This window comes from Peromyscus maniculatus, chromosome 9, assembly GCF_049852395.1.
Source record: "Peromyscus maniculatus bairdii isolate BWxNUB_F1_BW_parent chromosome 9, HU_Pman_BW_mat_3.1, whole genome shotgun sequence".
NCBI classification, from domain to species: Eukaryota; Metazoa; Chordata; class Mammalia; order Rodentia; family Cricetidae; genus Peromyscus; species Peromyscus maniculatus.
Genome location: NC_134860.1, coordinates 44,358,497 through 44,377,043, shown reverse-complemented (window position 1 = coordinate 44,377,043; position 18,547 = coordinate 44,358,497). Strand labels below are relative to the sequence as shown.

At 45.0% G+C, this 18,547-nt stretch overlaps 1 protein-coding gene across 1 annotated transcript; it reads right to left on the bottom strand.

Annotated features, from left to right (window-relative positions):
* Positions 1–13,078: 13,078 nt before the first annotated feature.
* LOC143267124 (ankyrin repeat domain-containing protein 12-like) lies at positions 13,079–15,383 on the bottom strand. Its single transcript, XM_076544033.1, has one exon. It carries the CDS (start codon positions 15,170–15,172, stop codon positions 13,079–13,081), a length of 2,094 nt encoding a protein of 697 aa, XP_076400148.1. The 5' UTR covers positions 15,173–15,383.
* Positions 15,384–18,547: the final 3,164 nt, after the last annotated feature.

The window sequence follows — 18,547 nt, the reverse complement described above, 5'->3', positions numbered from 1 at the left end:
CCCACACCTGAGAAGCTGAGGCAGAAGGATCATGAATTCTGGGCCAGCATCGGCTGTACAACAAGATTCTGTCACAAACAAACTAGTAAATACAAACAGAAGTTGTGAAGCCTAAAGCGGCCACAGTTTTAAAAGCATATGACATCTCATCCCACAAGCTGCTTCTGCCGTAGTTTCCACATCCTGTTACCCGAGGTCTAAGAAGGACTAACCTTGAACAATGAAGACATCCATAGAAACTAGACCTAAAAAGTCCAAATGAGTTTTCTCCAGAGACCCGCCCGTATGTCAGAAGCCACAGTGAGAAGCCGCCAGGCAGAAAGCCATTGATGAGCACCGACGGCCTGCCTTCGTGTTCCCATCTTCTAGTAATGGGCACTCCTTCAAAGGGCTCAGCAAGTTCCAGACTCGTTTTCCCTTGCACCTACTCAGCAACCCTGCCCTACGGCTGCTGCTGGAGGCCGAGTGAATCTACACTATGCCTGTGGTTGCTCAGTGCTGACTCTGAAAGCGCACACCTCAGGATGCCTGCATTCTGCATTGATCTCTCTGTCAAATACCTGCCCATCTTCGTGTTCCGGGAATGCGTCCGCTTCATTTCTTCTTCAAGCCTCCCAGGGACTTCTCTGCATCCAAATCTTCACTCCTTTATCCTGTGCATAGATGATTCTGTACTCTCTTTCCAGTCTGGGCTCACGGGCCTCTTTCCTGGGAGAAAAGACCCTTTCTTCCTTGTGATTACCTCAGGGCTCAGCAAACTACGATGGACAGAGCAACTCTGAGTGAATATCCACCTGTTTGACTGTGTGGCCCAAGGAATAAGAACGGCCTTTATCAGTTAACTTTATATCTATTTTTATTCAAAGTTTTTGGTGGGAGCACTTTTTGAGACTTGGTCTCATTCTGTAGTCCAGGCTGGCCTAGAACTCCCCATGTAGCTCAGGTTGGCCTTAAACTCATGAACCTTCCTCCTCAGTCTTAGAAGAAGCACTAGTGACAGGTATAGAAAACTATCGAGCTATAGTTTTAAATGTTCAAAAAAAAATCAAAAGGATAAAACTTTATGAAGCATAAGGATAATAGGAGATGCAAATTCCAATGTCCATAAGCAAAGCTTGATTGGTATGCAGCCAAGCTCATCCTCTTTGTATGGTCCATAGTTGCTTTCAAATTGCAACGGTAGAGTTAAATCATTCTGATGGAGCTTTTGGCAAAGAACCTAAACTGTTCTGTTTTCTCTTTGGTGAGTCTCTCTCTCTCTCTCTGTCTCTCTGTCCCTCTCTGTGTATACCTCTGTATTTGTGTGAGTACGTGTGTGTGTGTGTGTGTGTGTGTGTGTGTGTGTGTGTGTGTGTGTGTGTGTAAGCCAGAAGTCAACCTCTGGTACTGTCCTCAGGAGTTAACCCACCTCGTTCTTCGACACAGTCTGGGGGCCTTGTTGATCAGGCTGTCAGGCCTTGGGCTTTAGGGATCCATTTGTCTCTGTCTCCCCAGGGCGGAACGCGTGAGAGCACACCACTACACACAGCTTTCCCTGTGGATGCTGGGCATCGAACTCAGGTCCTCCTGCTTGCAGGAACCGCGCTTTGCTGACTCAGCTGTCCCTCCTGCGCTCCCTCTTTACACCCTCTGCTCTCACCCGGTCTCCCGCTACCTTTTAGCTTCTCTAGCTCTCGAAGGCACACCCTTTTCTGTTGAGTTTGAAATCACACGGCACAATACAGATGGAAATGGGCACTCGGCACTTACATACCCAGTGAACCCATAAATGCTTAGATATAAGTCCTTGGACCAAATTATTGCCTCTGAAGCTTAAATCAGTCCTCATTCATTCATTCATCCATCCATCCATCCATCCATCCATCCATCCATCCATCCATCCATCCAACCATCCATCCATCCATCCATCCATTCATTGTAGAGTGCCTACAGTGTGGCAGCCTTGTGCCCTTGGTGTATCCATTCATGTGATTTCATAATGCTTGAACTAACAAGACTTCTGCCTTCCTTGGGCGGCCCCAGTGGGCTTGGCTGTTGTTCCAAGACATCAGAGGCTTCTGAACCTCCTGTCTGGGGAGGCAGTCTCCGGTCCTGTCTCCTCCTCCCCTGATGGCAGCACTGGGCTGTGATGCTTTGGACTTTAAATCTCCAGGAGGAATGAATGCCCCGGCTGCTTTCCCTCAGGAGGAGGCATCTGTCCCGGATTTTGTTCACTCAAGCACAACCTTTGCTCCTGTTTCTGCCCTAGAACGTCTCTGCTCCCCTCATTCCCGTTCACGGGGCTCGCCCCTGCGGCCTCCCACTCACACCTGCAAATCTCGTTCCCACGGCATCCGATTCATCCTTGGCCTGTGAGCAGGCGAGGAGGGCAGGAGTCGGGTGCACACACTTCCTCTTCCTCCTCCTCCTTCCTGCCTTCCCTGCAGATGGGTTTCTGTGAAGGACTCTCTCTGCTTTTTCCCTGGGGTGGAAACTTGCTCTACTAATGATGCCTGTGGAGTAGGAGGATGTTTGAATGGATCTCAGTTCCTGGTGATGATAGGAAAGTAATTATCTACCCTTAGTTTACTTAACAGTTCCTCCCAGAGTGTGATGTTGCAAGATCTCAGATTCGGACATCTGAGGGAGACTACAATTCCCTTCCAAAGGAGCTCGACGCTTTCCCTGGGTGCTAGGATGAGGGGGTCCATTTTGAATACTTATCTGGTTTGCAGTGACTTTCAATCTGGGCTTTCCCAGACCATATCTGGTGTAAAATGTACTTTCTCATTGTAAAACTTACGTGCCCTAGTACTGAATGGATTAGTCTGGTCACTCTCTTTATAATATTATAACAGGGAAAGCTGGTCTGTTTTGATACCTACTTTAGCTCTTGATGGCCTGTCAAATTCTCCTCTGGGCAGTAAGAAGCAGAAGAGATGCTGTCAGAGAGGGAGATGGCCAGAGATGCTGGAGACAGATGTTGGACAGAACCAATCGGGGGGCCGAGATAAGATGAAATGGGGTGATCCCAGTCAGTTCCTTGACTCACCTGAAGAAGGATCGGGAAAACAACTCTCATGTGTTACCTCTCTCCCCCTCCACGGTTCTCATTTTAAATGTGGGTCTGTGTATGTTCCTGCAGGGCCTCTCAGAACACCAGAGTAGAAAGTTCAAGTAGAGGGTAATGCCATTTATGTTGGCCACCTGGCAACCCCAGGCACCAAGAAAAGCTCCGGGCCCATGTGGATGCTTCATAAACATCATTTAACGTTTAATGGAGGGAAGAGACTAGTAAATGTGCTCGTGGTTGGCAAGAGGAGCAGGAACCTGATCCCCTCTCTCTGACATTTAAACCCTGCCTTTTTCCACACACAAACACATGCGGCCAGGGAGAATGGATGAGCGGCATGTAGGAAGTTCTGTAAAGCCATTCCATTAGGGAAAACAAAAATCTTGCTTTTGGTGTTAAGTAGACAATCAAAATCCCAGCCCTGCAGTGCAGAGGTAAATACATCCCAACAACATTAAATAGAAGGTTTCACCAGTAACTGGACTGGAGCAAAGTAAGACAAGGCCCTCCCTTTCCTTTCTCAGCAACCCCCGACCTTCCGGTGTTCCAGAGACGCCCTAGACTTCAGGATCATAGCGTCCATGAATTACAGGTGTGTATTTATCACCTGCGGGTCTTTTAAAATCCAGATGTGAATTCAATAGGCCTCCACAGGGCTGGACTCCTGCACTTCTAACAAGCGCCTGGGTGATGCTGCACTGCTGAGCTGCGGTCCACACTGAGTAGTGAGGCCTCAGAGTGAGTCTAAATGGCTTGCTTCCTCTTTGCCTCAGGTCTACTCTGAAACAGGTGACTTAATTTTCTTTCTTTCTTTCTTTCTTTCTTTCTTTCTTTCTTTCTTTCTTTCTTTCTTTCTTTCTTTCTTTCTTTCTTTCTTTCTCCTTGTCCTTCTCCTTCTTTTTTAACTTTAAAGATTTGTTCAATATGACTACATTCAGAAGAGCAATAGATGAATGACTCCAGAGACCCAAGTCCATATTTTGGATATTCAGGTTTAAGTAGACTAAAATTCAGGACAAGAGGTGTGCATAAATAAGCAATCTTATTCTAGGTATGTTCTTCCTGTTCTGGTCTTACAAGGTAGTAGGTAGACTTTGACTTTGCTGTTTGAGGGGACAAGGGGTTCTCTGGAGGTGGTTACTTTTGCCTCAGGGTGAGTCTTGCCCTCTTGGGTAATTGCCTTCATGCAGGGTGAAGGGTCACATTTCCTGGGACATCTTGTTCTTCCTGGAATCCAAGGAGACTGCAGGTTTGAGACAAGACTTATCTCAGCCTTGGAGGGGGATGGGATAGGATTGACAGACATTCTGTATGTGATCATCATGCCGCCCCCCCTCCTTCACATGGGTCCTCATCTGCAGGGGATAGAAAGTAGACAGGTTCTTGTCCTTAGAGTAGTTATTCTGTTGCCCCGAGTGAGGAGTCAGTGTTTGTTGTTTGGTAGAAAACAGCTTTCTTCAAGTGTCTATTGCAATTTCCCCATTGGAGTTGAACATTCTTCAGTCTTCAATAAATGAGGATGTTAGCTAATCTGACTTGTGGGTTCCCTGGCCCACGGAGAATAGAGCCTAAGAGAATGGGACAGGCTATAAGGGCAGAAGCATAGACTCGAAGAGAGCCAGATGTTTAAGCCTAAAAGTGGAATCACCGTTATAAAACAGAATACAAGAGGGATCCAGAGTCCAGGAACATGCAGTTAAATAAGCCCTGTAGGGAGTCATCTTTCCTGATAAATAGCCCCACAAATGCAGGCTACTGAGAATGATCTCTAGCGTCATGTAACCATGTGTAAGAACCATCTATCTGTTGGCTTTTGGCTTCAATCAGTTTTGGTAGAGCTAGTCTAAGTGTCTCCATTTTTGTTGCTGGCTTTGAGAGACTCTGGATAAAAGACCTTTGACCTCAAGCTCTCGGTCCTCCCGTTTCCGCTCCCTGGTGCTGGGCTCCATGCATACCCGACCATACCCATTGGGACTTTATTCCGTTCTGACAGCGTCCTCCCTTGTCCCTGAACAATTTTGTTTGGAGACGCCACTGATAGCCATCTGGTGATTTGGTCTCTATAGTCCCTGGTAGCTGTGGTGAGAGGGACAGATAACAAGGAGTCAGTGACAATGATTTTTTTGGGTCAAATTCAAGCAACTAAGAGACGTTGAAGGAGTGACTTTGAGGAAATGTTTACTAAGAGTCTATCCTTAAGTATCATTCTGCATTCTGTCTTGGGAACGTGTGTGTGTGTGTGTGTGTGTGTGTGTGTGTGTGTGTGTGTGTGTGTTGAGTTCCTAAGATTCTGCTTTTGGAGTTTTTGTTTTTTCCCCAGCCAGGAATCTTCACAGCTTCCAGTGGGTCTGAGTTACTATTCTACTTTTGTTGCAATTTCTCCAATTTTGTTACAATCTGTCCTGATCAGAAGAGAGTCCCCGCTTTAGGCTGGAAGCCTCTCATCCCTAAGAACAGGCTCTGCTCGTCTCTGGCTGTGAAAGCTGAGCAATTGGCGTTCGCACTTGGTTTCAGTTACCTCACTTGTAAAGTGGGAAAAATGATTGTATATATGTCATAATGTTTTTAGGGTTCAATGGGTTAACCCACGGACTGTTTAATATGGCACCAAGCTTAGGTTAAACTCGTTAGTGTGTTGGTTTCTATGGCCATTGGTCTCTTCCTATCTCTGTTTAGGAGGTACACAAGTGATGATGTATTTGGGACTAAGTTTTCATTAGAAGTCTTGATTCCAGGAATGCCTTTAGTCTCAGTGAGGTTAGAAGATTGTGAAATAAACAACCCCCCCCAGAGGGAAGAACAGGCCTAGCCTTGGTCCCCTCAGGTAATCTCAAGTGTAAGGTCACTTGGGGAAACCAAGATACTGGCAACCTCCCTCCCAATCTTAGCAAAAACAGAGCACTGCTCCGATACATGGCTGTTCTGTCTGTAGGCATCTTATCTTCACTCTAACCTAACACCTTGGTCCTGTGGGTGTTTCTGCTAATCCCGTTATTTCCTCAAGCACCATTGTGGACCACCCTCTCACTCCAGCGTGGTCTCTACTGTCATCCCTCCCTTGAGTTCTCAGCTCCCTTTCTCTGCATCCATCTTTGGATTCCACTACAATCTTTCTTCTATTCCCTCTCTTTTTCTAGATATTGAAATCAAACACTCCAAGGAGGAGATGATGGTCAGCCAAACACCACCTTAGTTGCGACTTCTGTGAGCCACCAATGAGCTTGCGGTCCAATTAGCTATGGCCAGGACCTACAGCAATAGTAGCATATAATCACAACAGCCCTCTCTGGCTGGTGAAAGGCGCTTTCTTATACATAGACTCCATGTCATGTAGAGAGTTTTTGTTTTAGCAGGGATTATGATTCAAGGAATTTACAGAAGAGTGAATTAACTAGTATGAAGTAAGGTAGGATGGCTCCTTGGTGGGTCTTCACTGTTGCCGGTCTAAACACATCTTTCTCTTCTTTCACTGCAAAAGGAGTCTGGATTTTGTTCCCAGAAGAAGCTAGTTAGGTGGGGAAGAGTGTTGTGCCCCCAGAGTCCCAAAAGTGAATTTTGCTGTTTGCTTCTCAATGATTGGCTTAGGCAGGAGTATATGACCTAGTGCTGACCAATAGAGAACAAGGACACACTTCTGGGATATGTTTTTTTTTTCTTTATAAAATAATATGTGGTCACCTTCCAGCTAGCAATCCAACTCCCAAGACTTTACTCCTGGGAAAGGAAAACATGTCTACACAAAAGCCTGCTTGTGGATGTTTATAACAGTATTATTCATAATAGCTCAGATTGGAAGCAGCCCAAACGTCCATTAACTGGTGTATGAATAAACAAGTTATGGTCTATCTATACAATGAAATACTGCATGTCAATACAACAGAATAAACTATTTATATATGCACCAATATAGATGGGTATCAGATGCACTGTGCTTAATGAAAGAAGGCAGACATGGAAAGTCCCCCCAGTGGGTGATTCCGTTTGTATCACATCTTTGCAAAGGCAACCTTTAGGGACATAACTTTTCCAGGTGCTAGTGAGGAGAGAATTGACCATGAGCAGATACTAGGAAACTTTGGGCCCAAAGGGAATGTTATACCTTGATTGTTACATCACTGTGTATACATTTGTCAAACTCATCAAATCGTGTATTTAAAAGTAGTGAATTTTACTGTATTCAACGTATAGATCCATAAACACTTTAACTACTTTAACCAAACAAACAAAAATGAGAAGATGGAGGATGTTTCTCTCCTTGGGCAATGCATTACCTGAAGCTGCGTCACTTTGGGACCAAGAAAGGAAGCTCACCTAGAAGGTGACAACTTCTTTGTGGTGCACAGGAAAGAAACAATGAGTTGCAGTGTGCTGAGTGGGAAAGCCAATTCCTTATTGCTTAAGCCAGGCGAGTCAGACTTTCTGTCCGAGGATCCCATCCTTCGCGATGCACGATCTATGTGCAAAGAATGGTCTCCATAGAGAAAAAGGTCTTCAGTCACTTTGTCCATCAGAACAGGACTGGGGACATGGAAGACACCCACAGTAGCATCACACACAGAGTGTGACAGTCTGCAAACACTGTGGTGGCTTTATACTGTTTGTCTTGGTGTGTGTGTGTGTGCGTGTGTATGCAAATGTGCACGCACCCATGTGCACTGGTGTGTGGAGGTCAGAGGTCAGAGGTCAACCTTGGGTGTCCTTCTTTAGTTGCTCACTACTTTAGTTTTGAGGCAGTCTCTCACTGAACTTGGAGCTTGCTGGTTGGGAGAGACTGGCTGCCTAGCAGGTCCCGGGGTTTCTTTTGTGCTCTCTTTCCAGGGCATGGACTAAAGGCACAAGCGGCAACTGGGAATTGAAATCAGGTCCTCAAGCCTAAGCGACAAATATGTTATTGACTGAACCATCTCCTCAATCCCCTATTTATGTCTTGAGTTTCTCAGTTTGTGTTTTTCACTCATTATAGAAAAAAACATTTCTGTTGTTTTCTTTAGTTTTCGGAGCACACACAGCTGCACACGGGAGGCCGGGGGCTGTCGGAGGGCCGTGTTCTGGAAATCCGAAGTGTTTGGTCCTTCTAAAGAAGTCTAGGCACTTGGTATTGCTATTTGACACTCCCAGTTTATCTTTTGATGGAGAGGACCATGTGTTAAGATGTCCTGAAGAGGGACATCAGTGTTCTCAGAGCAGGCAGAAATGTGTCCTGTCCAGCCAGTAAAACTAGAGACTCACCTTCAAAACTCTCGGTGAAAAAGTCAGCTGGGAGCCACCCCTGGTGCTGCACGCCTGTGATTCCGACACTTGGGGGGTGAAGGAAGGGTGACCGGGAACTCAAATTTACTCTTGCCTACATGGACACTGAGGTCCAGACTGAGTTACAGGACCCTCTTTCCAAAACCGCCCAAGCAAACGAAAGGAAGCCGGGGATACAGTTTGATGAGCATGTCTGAGACCCAGGGTTTTCTTCCTAACGCGGCAGCAGACAAAGTAAGAGAAGAACCAAGGTTAGCTGAAGCGTTGCAAACACTGATCAGCATCCATCTTTTAGGATGTCAATCTAGAGACTCTGGTGATTTTATGAGTTGAGGCTAGACACTGTTCTTAACTTGGCTTCAGAGCCAAGGAAGTAGGAATAACAAAGGTTTGCCTAAATGACCCAAAGTGGACATAAGCAATGACCAATGTGAATAAATGTGTCTCCAACTACTGGTACAATTGTGTGTCAAGGACTCCGAATGCAGAGATCCAGACTATGGGGAACTCAGCCCCAGTGGATACATCTATAATACAGCTCCTGCATCTGCGGCTCAGGGAACACTGTGGGAAAGAGAGTGAAGAGATTGTAAGAGCCAGAGGACCAGGAAGTCTGCTGTGAGAGGGAGAGCTAGTCTCTCCCAGGGATGAGCTCCTAATTGGTTCTCCAATACAAATCAGACTCAGCATTATATATATACATTATATATTATTACATTATATATATATACATATATTATATATATGTAATAATTGGGAAAGAAAAGGCTATCAGTCTGAAGGGAGGCATTGAAGGAGATGGAGGGATAGGACTTGGAAAGAGCTGGAGGGAGGAGAAAAGAGAAAGTTATAAAATTATATTTTAATTAAAATGTATGAGAATAAAATAATTTTTAAACACACAACACACATGCATACACACACATGCCCACACATGAATCCCATCTTTGGGGTAGCTTAGCAGGTACAGTGACTGCCCAGCATGCACAGAGCTCTGCCTTCAATCTGCAGCACTGTGTAAACACAGCGTGGTGGTATACAGCTGTAACCCCAGATGTTGAGAGGTGTTGATAGGAGGATCAGAAATTCAGCATCATCATTTGCTACATAGCAAGTTTGAGGCCAGCCTGGACTACATGGGACCCTGTGTTAAGAAAAAAAGGAAGGAAGGAAGAAAAAAGGAAGAAAGGAAGGGAGACAGAGAGAAAGAAAGAACGAATGAATTTGGTATTCTGGCCAACCATGGGCCAATCATGGCGTCCCTGGCTTTCTAACAGCTTTAGGGGCAGTCTGGCTCATCCTGCTTGGGCAGCGGCTCATCCTGTAGATTTTTCTGTGTCTCCTTCCTAGCTGCACGAACAATTTGCAGATGCTAGGCAATGAGAACCCTGCTCAAGTCACCAAAGCCTGTTAGGTTTCTTCAGCAAGAACATCCAAGACTATGAAAACAGTGAATTCTGGTTCTGCTAGCCCATGTGCTGGGATAGACTAGGTTTTGTGGACTCTTGATTTTTTTCAGGACTTATGGCCTTCTTTAAAAATTAAGTATGTAAAAGACATACTTAGGATGGGAACTCACGTACTTGTAAGAACTGGCAAAGCAGTAAAATAATGCAGAACTAACAGAATCTTTAACTAGGCACCCGACACACTGCTCTAATATAATACCCTCACCATACACACACACACACACACACACACACACACACACACACACACACACACACACGCACGCACACACGCACATGCAACACACATTTACCACACTTAGACATCAATACACCCAATGAATGGAAACATTTCAAGAGGCCAGCTCCTCAGTCCTTAGATTTCAAGCCGTCTTCATCAATGTTACCTACATACTTAGGGTACCTTGTGCAGTGGAACACGTTTAGATCTTAACAGGACTTTTGGCTTTGTTCCTCAGTCTGGATCAGTGGTTCTCAGTCTTCCTAATGCTATACCCTTTGATACAGTTCCTCATGTTATGGTGACCCCCAACCATAAACTTATTTTCATTGCTACTTTATAACTGCAATTTTGCTACTATTATGAATCATAATGTAAATATCTGTGTTTCCAGATGGACTTAGGCAACCTGTGTGAAAAGGTCATTCAACCCCCAAAGGGGTCGTGGCCCACATGTTGAGAACCACTGGTCTAAATGGTCAGTTAAACAGCACAATGGGTAGAAGAGCATTCTTAGAAGTAGCTCCTATACTGAGATAGTAATTCTTATCCATGGGAAATTACTATAACCACACCCTGCCCCCGACCTTCTATGGTCAGAAATGTATCCCTAATTTAAATTACCTTTATCCAGATCATCTATCATTGGATATCTGAAGTATAATTGTCATCCTGGCACTCCCCAACCAAAGGAATGCTAAGACAAATACATAATGTGTTTAAGTCAATTGCACTTCGAATATTATCCATTTGATCATAGGAGAGATTTCTCAGTCAGAAAAGCGGTTACCGAACAAGCCAGGGCCCTGAATTTGAATTCCTAACACCATGTGAGACTCCATAACTAAGGAGGTAGAAGCATCAGGATCCTGAGGGCTTGCTGGCCAGCCTGTCTAGCTATACCAGTGACCTCCAGGTTCAGTAATAGTGATGCCCTGTCGCCAAAAACAGGTGGCTGGTGTACCCCAAGGAACAACACCCAATATTGTCCTCTGGTCTCTACGTGTGTGCGTGCACACACACACATGTAATTATATTTAAAAGTTTTATAAACTGTAACTATGCAAACTCTTTGCTAAAGCCTCTCCCAAAGTCTTGGGAGGTACCTGTTCCAGACAGGGACCCTCAAGGCTTCAGAAGTTTTGGTGTAAAACCCGTCTCTGATTTACTGAGGTTAAACTTATCTACGATACCACCTGCCTGGTGGAGAGTCACGTGAGACACACATGATGCTTACACACCAGGGTCTCAGATGGTTCGGAGAATGAATAAGAATGGACCAGTCCACTGTAATTTCAGCTTGGGTTAAGAACTGACCTACTTAGGTTAGGCTATAGGTTGGGTCAGGGGTTAGACCATTCCATTTCTTATGATTTTGTCATTGGACCTGTGAGGTGGCTCAGCCAGTCATGGTGCTCGCCACTGAGCCTCTTGTGGACCTGTGTGTGACCTGGAACCTCCACAGCAGCAGAAGAAAACTGACTTCCTCTGACCTCCATACACAATAAAGAAAATCTTTTTTTTTTTTTTTTTTGGTTTTTTCGAGACAGGGTTTCTCTGTGTAGCTTTGCGCCTTTCCTGGAGCTCACTTGGTACCCCAGGCTGGCCTCCAACTCACAGAGATCCGCCTGCCTCTGCCTCCCGAGTGCTGGGATTAAAGGCGTGCGCCACCAACACCCGGCCAAGAAAATCTTTTTTAAAGAACTGACTTGAAGATATTTATTTTCCTCCCTATCTTAAGTTAGGCTATAGGTTGGGTCAGGGGTTAGACCATTCCATTTCTTATGATTTTGTCATTGGATAGTTGAAGAACTTTGGCCATGTTTACCCCTGTCTCATACATAAAAATACAGTCTGGGTTGAAAGGGGTTCAGAAAAGGATCTATGTGTGGGCTCCTTTGTGCAAATCTGAAACTGAGCTCTAGACCTGCCCCCTTTGCTCCCCAAGAAACCAAACAGCTGAACAGTGGCCCCCACTAAGTGAGATCATCTTTCACCTGTCAAAGGGGAAGTCATAGGTGAAATCTGCTCCATTTGCTGAGCTGGTCCTGACCGGGGCAGCCCACAGGGCTCAGCCTGGGTAAACTCTTAACTCCAGTCTGAATACGGGCCCTGTCCCAGCTAGGTCCTCTCTCCGACCCCTTGGCCATGAACCGCTCTACACTTTTGCATGCAAGGCCCTAGTTTTCCACACAGTTTGACTCTTTAGGGTCAATGCTCATGTTCTCCCCTGTCTACAAAGCTCAGCCCCTCTGCTTTCCTAGGTCTGAGTCTGCTTGCAAAGTTTACCTTAGAGGCTAACTAACTCTTCAAGGGGGCCTTGCCCTCTTCCTTCCAGGCTGTTTGTTGTGTCTTGCTCTCTTTGCCCTCACTGCCAGGAACACAGCAGCTCTCCTGGCGTGCACTTTGCTATATTGTTTGAGAATATTTAGTTCTATACAAAAGAAAACAAAAAACAACGGAAGAAATTAACAAGAAGTCCATTAACCACACATAGCAGGTAGCCTACCAGGCCAATGAGTTGAGCGGCGAATGTGTGAACACAGACATGGAAGAGAAGTGATAAGTATTCAGGTTACACCAAGTATAAACAAGATACCAAACACTGAGAAGGTCTTGGTAAGAATCCCCATTGGTACATCCATTTGGCTCCTTTTGTCCTCCACCTAGGAAGTGCAGATGTAATCTCTGGCTGCTCTGCAGACGAATCGCCAAGCTCTACCTATAGCCTGACTGTCTGATAGTGCAGGTACCCACAGTTGACCCCAGTGACCTTCATCTGGCAAACCCTCACGCTCACCACTCATCTCTGCCCCTCATCCCACCAGTGGGAGAAGGTGGGACTCAGGTCTTGGGGTGTGTGTTTCTTCTGCCAGCTTCCACTCAATTCTAAGTGTGATGATTCACACTGATTGCTTTTCCCCTTGCTTCTCCTTGGGTATTTTCCATTGGCTCAATGTCCCACATGATTCAAGGATATGAATGTGTTCTGAGAGTCTTTTCTGTCCTGAAGCCCCTGGGGGAGTTTGCTAGGCAGGGTACTAGGAGGTTAGCATCACACCAAGGTAGTTCCTCCCCCAGCCCCACTCAAGCCATCCTTTCGCCTCCCCCCAACTCTTTTTTTTTTTTTTTTTCGCTCCTCTGCAGCTCTTTAGCATTTTCCTTATTTTTGTATTTGTCCTTTTCCCCTTCAACTTCCTTTTTGTGCTTTTCCTTCTCCTTCTCTTTATGTTTCAGTTTGTGTTTTTTTAGTGTTTTGCCCTCCTTATCCATCTTTTTCAGCATGCACTCTGAGTTTTCAAATGCTGGATTATGATCCTCATCTTTTATTTTGGCATTTGATTTTTCACCAAATTCTAGGTGGAAATCTTTCTGATGTTTGTTTTTTTCCTTATGCTTATAAGATTTTATATTTGAACTTTCTGGCAAGAATTCAGGTTCTGTATTATCATATCGAGCAAGATCAGGCTGTAACGACATTTCAGAGCTCCCTGGTGAAATACATGCTTTTGTATGTTCTTGCTTTAGCGGTGTTGACTGTTTTTCACTTAATCCACAAGAATGTTTGGGAGATTTACCAGTGGAAATATGAAATAAGTGTAATGAAGTATCATCTTTTGGGCTAAAAGATTTCCTAAAACTGCCCTCCTCTCTGGTTTTCTCTGAACAATCCAGTGCAGTATTGACTGTCAAGTTTGTTATTCTGGTGTTTTCTTTCCCCTCTTTTTCTTGTTTCAATTCTTGGTTCTCTTTATTTTTATTCTGATTTTTTAATTTTCTTTTAACTTTGCCTTTCTGTTTATATTCATATTCTTTCTTGGCTTGCATATCAGAATTTGATGTTTCAGGGACAGAACATGCAGTAGAAATCTTTTTGTTCTGAAGAACATCTTCATCAGAACTTTCAGTACTGGAATACAGAACCCTAGACGGCTTCTGCTTTTTAGTTTTAAATGATTTGGAATAGAAGGCCTTCTCCTGTTTTGCAAACAAACCACTCTTTTCTGCTTCGGACTCGTTTTCTTTGCGCTGTTCTTTCCTTAGAATGTGCCTGTCATCAATCATTTTACTTAACTCTTCTTCATCATCGTCCTTGAGCTCATACTCATCGAGAGCAGACGGGAGCGGGGCTTTACTGGGGAGGACTTTACTGTCACAGATGAGGGAGTCTTTCTCTGTCTCCGAGTCAATGTTTTCATCAACACTAGAAGGATTTACAGAATGAGCCTCTTCTGAATCTGTATAACTTTCATCATCACCAGACAAAGGCACCTCTCTTTTTAGCAGCAACTCCAATTCCTCTGTCTCTGCTACATCCACTGGACGCTCTCCATGTTTATTAGCTTGAAATGGATTCCCACCATGACGAAGCAACAGTTTCACTATATCTCTGTGTCCACTGCTGGCAGAATCATGGAGGGGCGTGTCATCATCTAATCCTTGTGTGTTAACATCTGCTCCTGCTGCTATCAGTATTTTAGCAACGTCGTAATATCCAACATTGCACGCTTCATGCAAAGGTGTCCAACCTGCAAAGTCTTTTACGTTCACATTTGCCCCTAAACTTATTAACTCTTTGACTTGCTTCACATCTCCTCGAATAGCAGCCATGTGTAAAGGAGTTTCACCGCGTTCATTTCTTTTATTAATTTTATCTTTTTGTCGAGAGGAAGAGCTGGGCGTCTTCTTCTGGGCTGGTGTTGCTTGTGACGGATGACTTGGTGTGGAATCTGGACTGTTGTCCCTTGCTGTCATCTGCATGAGAAGTGCCATCTGCTTCCGTTCAGAGAGTGGGTACCCAAAAAGAATGCTAACTGGGGTGGACTTCTTACTTCCAGCTTCTTTTTTTGTTTTCTTCTTTTTTGGACCTTCTTTCTCTGAGTATGTCCTGTAAGAAGATATAAGTCTCTCCCCCCAATTTTCACTTGTATGTCCTGGGTCTGAATCTGTGTCTGAATCTCGCTCTTCATTTCTTGATGGGCTAATAGTAAAAGGCAGTTTACGTTTCATGGATGATTTCTCTTTCATTTCCTTGCCCATATCACTTCGGTCAGTTTTTGAAGTTTTGCTGTAAGACGCAATCTTGTCTTTACTCTTTCTTCCATATGGTCTCTCTACCATATTGCTGTCACTGTCAGAATTTTCACTCTGAACTGGTTTTGTGAACCCAGATTTGGGCATTTTATAGCTGTTCAGCTAGCTGCTGCTTCTATCAGTCTTCTCATCCTGGATCCGAGGCTCGGCGGGCGCAGAAGGCTTCAGCCCCTGAACGAGGGCCTCCGGGGGGCCGCCGCTGCCGGGGTCTCCGTCGCCGCTGCACCAGCCCCTAATGCCGCCGGGGCCAGGCTTGAAAACATCTCCGGTCTTGGTCGGTCTCTCACCACAGCCTCCTTCCCCCAACTCTTTTATATGTTTGTCTATCCTAGGCCCTGTGATTGATGCCACCTTTTGAGTGGATCTCTACTTTCCTAGGGTGGTAGAGAAGCTTCTTATAAGAATCAGAGAAAGGAAACTGGGAGTAGGTGAATCCAATGGGAAGGAGCTCAAACACACAAGGGCAGAGATAACGTTCCCAGAAAACGTTTGTGACGGGGAAATGTTAAGAATTGTGTCTGGGTATCCAGAAATGATGTGGAACGATGTCGAGGAGGATGTGGAGAAATGTGGGATTTAGAAATATCAATCACATGTGGTGATGGAAGAGGGAGTTAAAGCGGATGAGGCTGAGGTGGGGTTTGGGGTTAGAGTGCACACAGTTCCTTTCGGTCCCAGCTCAAAAGGGCCTTGGAAACTCCAGATACTTTGTTTTATGAATATCTTTATGGGCTTTTTTTTTTTTTTTTTTTATTGCGGCTCTTGGGATCAAACCTGGAGCCTTGTGTACGGCAGGCAAGCGCTCTCCCACTGAACCATAGCTCTTCTCCCATTTGACGACTTTATATCGTAGATACTTTCCACTGTATTGATGTTTGAAGTCTGTTTGTGGTAAAGTCAGTCTCCATATTGTGAGCAGTTAATTCCCCTGCTTGCTCTTCCCTGTCTTTTAAGATTTACCCTGCCTCCCTCCCCGCCCTCGTTTGATATGTGTTTACAAACACACAGTAATAAGCCCCCCCCCCATTGACTCAGTTCCTTGAAGTATATAAATTAGAAAACCAATTCTTAGATAATTACATGCAATCTCATATTGATGGTCTGTGATTGTTCTGAAAAATAGCATCTGCCCTCTCCCTGGCTCTGGGGCATTTATGAGCATTCATGACATCTCTGAAAAGCGTTTCATTTCCTTGGAAATGAGCTTAACAATGTGTTTTTCTCTCACGATGGTATAACAAGCCACTTATATCCTGCTACTGATTTACAATAACTGAAATTATTATTCACTGGTGAAAAAAATTCAGTAGTTTGATGGTTGCCTACAACACACTCTTGAGTCTGTTCCTATCTCTTATGTGTCTGAGGTGACAGGCACATAGCCTCACCGGGACTTCTTAACGAAGTGTTCCGTGGTATTTTCTCAGAAAGCCTTCCGGCAGTGTACACGGCTGTGAAGGTGGCCTGGTCTTCGTTTCAGAAACATCTGGATTCACAGTAAGCGATTCATGTAGCCTGGTACACAACTATTCTCTTGCTCTTTCTGTTATCACTTGTGGAATTCCACTCACCACCTGCCCTGTGGGTGACTCTTTCATTTAGGACAATTTCCTCCTAACACAAAGGCTCCAGCTTACGGGCTAGTCAAGATTCATCAGTCCACTGGGATACCGAGTGCTGCCAAGCAGGGATCGTTTTTTGTTTTCCGGTAGGAAGTGTTACGCCGTCCTTTGTAAAACAATACAACAAATGATGGAGAGGACAACGACAACACCTAAATATGATTTTGTTATTTCAATTCTAAAAGAGAATCTTTTGGGCAAATAAAATCTCAGAAGATTATAAGCCAGACGATGTTTTCAATCAGTTGATTGTGATTTTGAAATAGATTTAGTTGTCCAGACCCCACCTTCTGTAGCCTGTTGATGGACATTGGGGGGAACCACGGGGCTCTTCCCCACATGTCTTCCATAATTCACTTGCATGCTCTCTGGTGCCTGGAATTCAATAGGGAAAGAAAGTCTCTCCACAGGTGGCGGTGGACAATGGGTCCCCTGGAAGAGGAGACATGCTTTTTAAAATCCACAACAGTTAGAGAGTGGTTGAAGGGCTTTTCAGATCTTGATACAATGGACACAGTTCAAAATTCTAGATGCATAAAATAGAGGCTAAAGAGACCAAAGAGGGGCCCAGAGAGATAGCTCAGTGAATAAACCGCTAGGACTGGCGTGGGGTCCCCAGCACTCACATTGAAGTCTGGTTGGTGGCAATCCTTCCCCATCTCCTGCTGTGGTCTATACTCCTGGTGTTTAGGAGGCAGAGGGCGAGCCTTACAGCCAGCTGCTCAGCTGGACTAGGAAGCAGTGAGTGCTGGGCTCAGTGCAGAAATCCCACCTCAATAAATCAAGGGGTTCATCCCATCACATGGGGTTTTGAAGGCCAAGAGAAGGACACAGGACATTTCCTACATGCTGCAGGAAGTGGTCGGAAGACTTAGAAGAACAGGAGCCATGACAAGAAAGAAATTACTTACTTTAGACATGAAATTGGAAGGGCGTTAAAAAACTCAGTAATCAAGATAAATTATATTTTTTTAAAAAAGGAAGTGAATATAAAAGTTCCCAATGAGCAAAATCCAACTGTCCTCTCTTATGTTAAATGAAATGCTAAATGGAAGATTGGAGAAATAAACCATTCCTAACTTTTAAATTGCATGCTGTTCTGAGAAGCATGATGAATTCTCAGGGTTGGGCTCCATGCCATCTAGAACATTCATTACCCTGTGTTGAGTGTCTCCACGCTGTGTCCACGGCCAGGCATTCGTCACTTGCTGCCTCCTCTAGCCTTTCATCTCCAGTCTGCACTTCTCTCCTCTATACGTTACTTCTCACTGCCCTATCTCTCAGGGGTCCCTAGAGCGCTACCCAGAAATTTCACCCCATAGACATAAAGGCTCTTGCTTCTTCTGTCCCTCTCAGAGAGGCTCCTTCTCTCCTCAGCCTTCAGACCTCTAAGAGTCCTCTGAGCCAGTCATGGTTTCATCACCATGACAATTGCCTGAAGGGGGCTGGGTTACAGAGGGGAACTACTTATTTTGGCTCACACTGGTACTCGCCAGCTCTGCTGTCCTAGGCCTGTGATGAGGACACGTTGGATCAGCACTGCTCACCTCAAGGCAGTTGGGGGGGGGTGGAGAGTGGCAGAAAAGACATGGATAAGGCACAGACCCCAAGAGTTGCCTGATTTCTCCAGCTAGCCCCTGACTCCTAAAGCTTCCAGCACCTTCTAAAATAACACTGCAAGGTGGGAATTGAGCCTTTAACACGTGAGCCTATAGGGACATTTCATGTTCATGGAGTCACATCCTAGACACCATGTTCCGTCGAAGCACGTTGAATCATGTGGATTTCTTTGGTAGTTAGAGATGAGTGTGGAGCTCCTTTTCTGATTGTCTAATTATAA

What these genes read in the sequence shown, in the direction of transcription:
- LOC143267124 (XM_076544033.1), bottom strand. Translation starts at nt 15,172, where the DNA reads ATGCCCAAATCTGGGTTCACAAAACCAGTTCAGAGTGAAAATTCTGAC.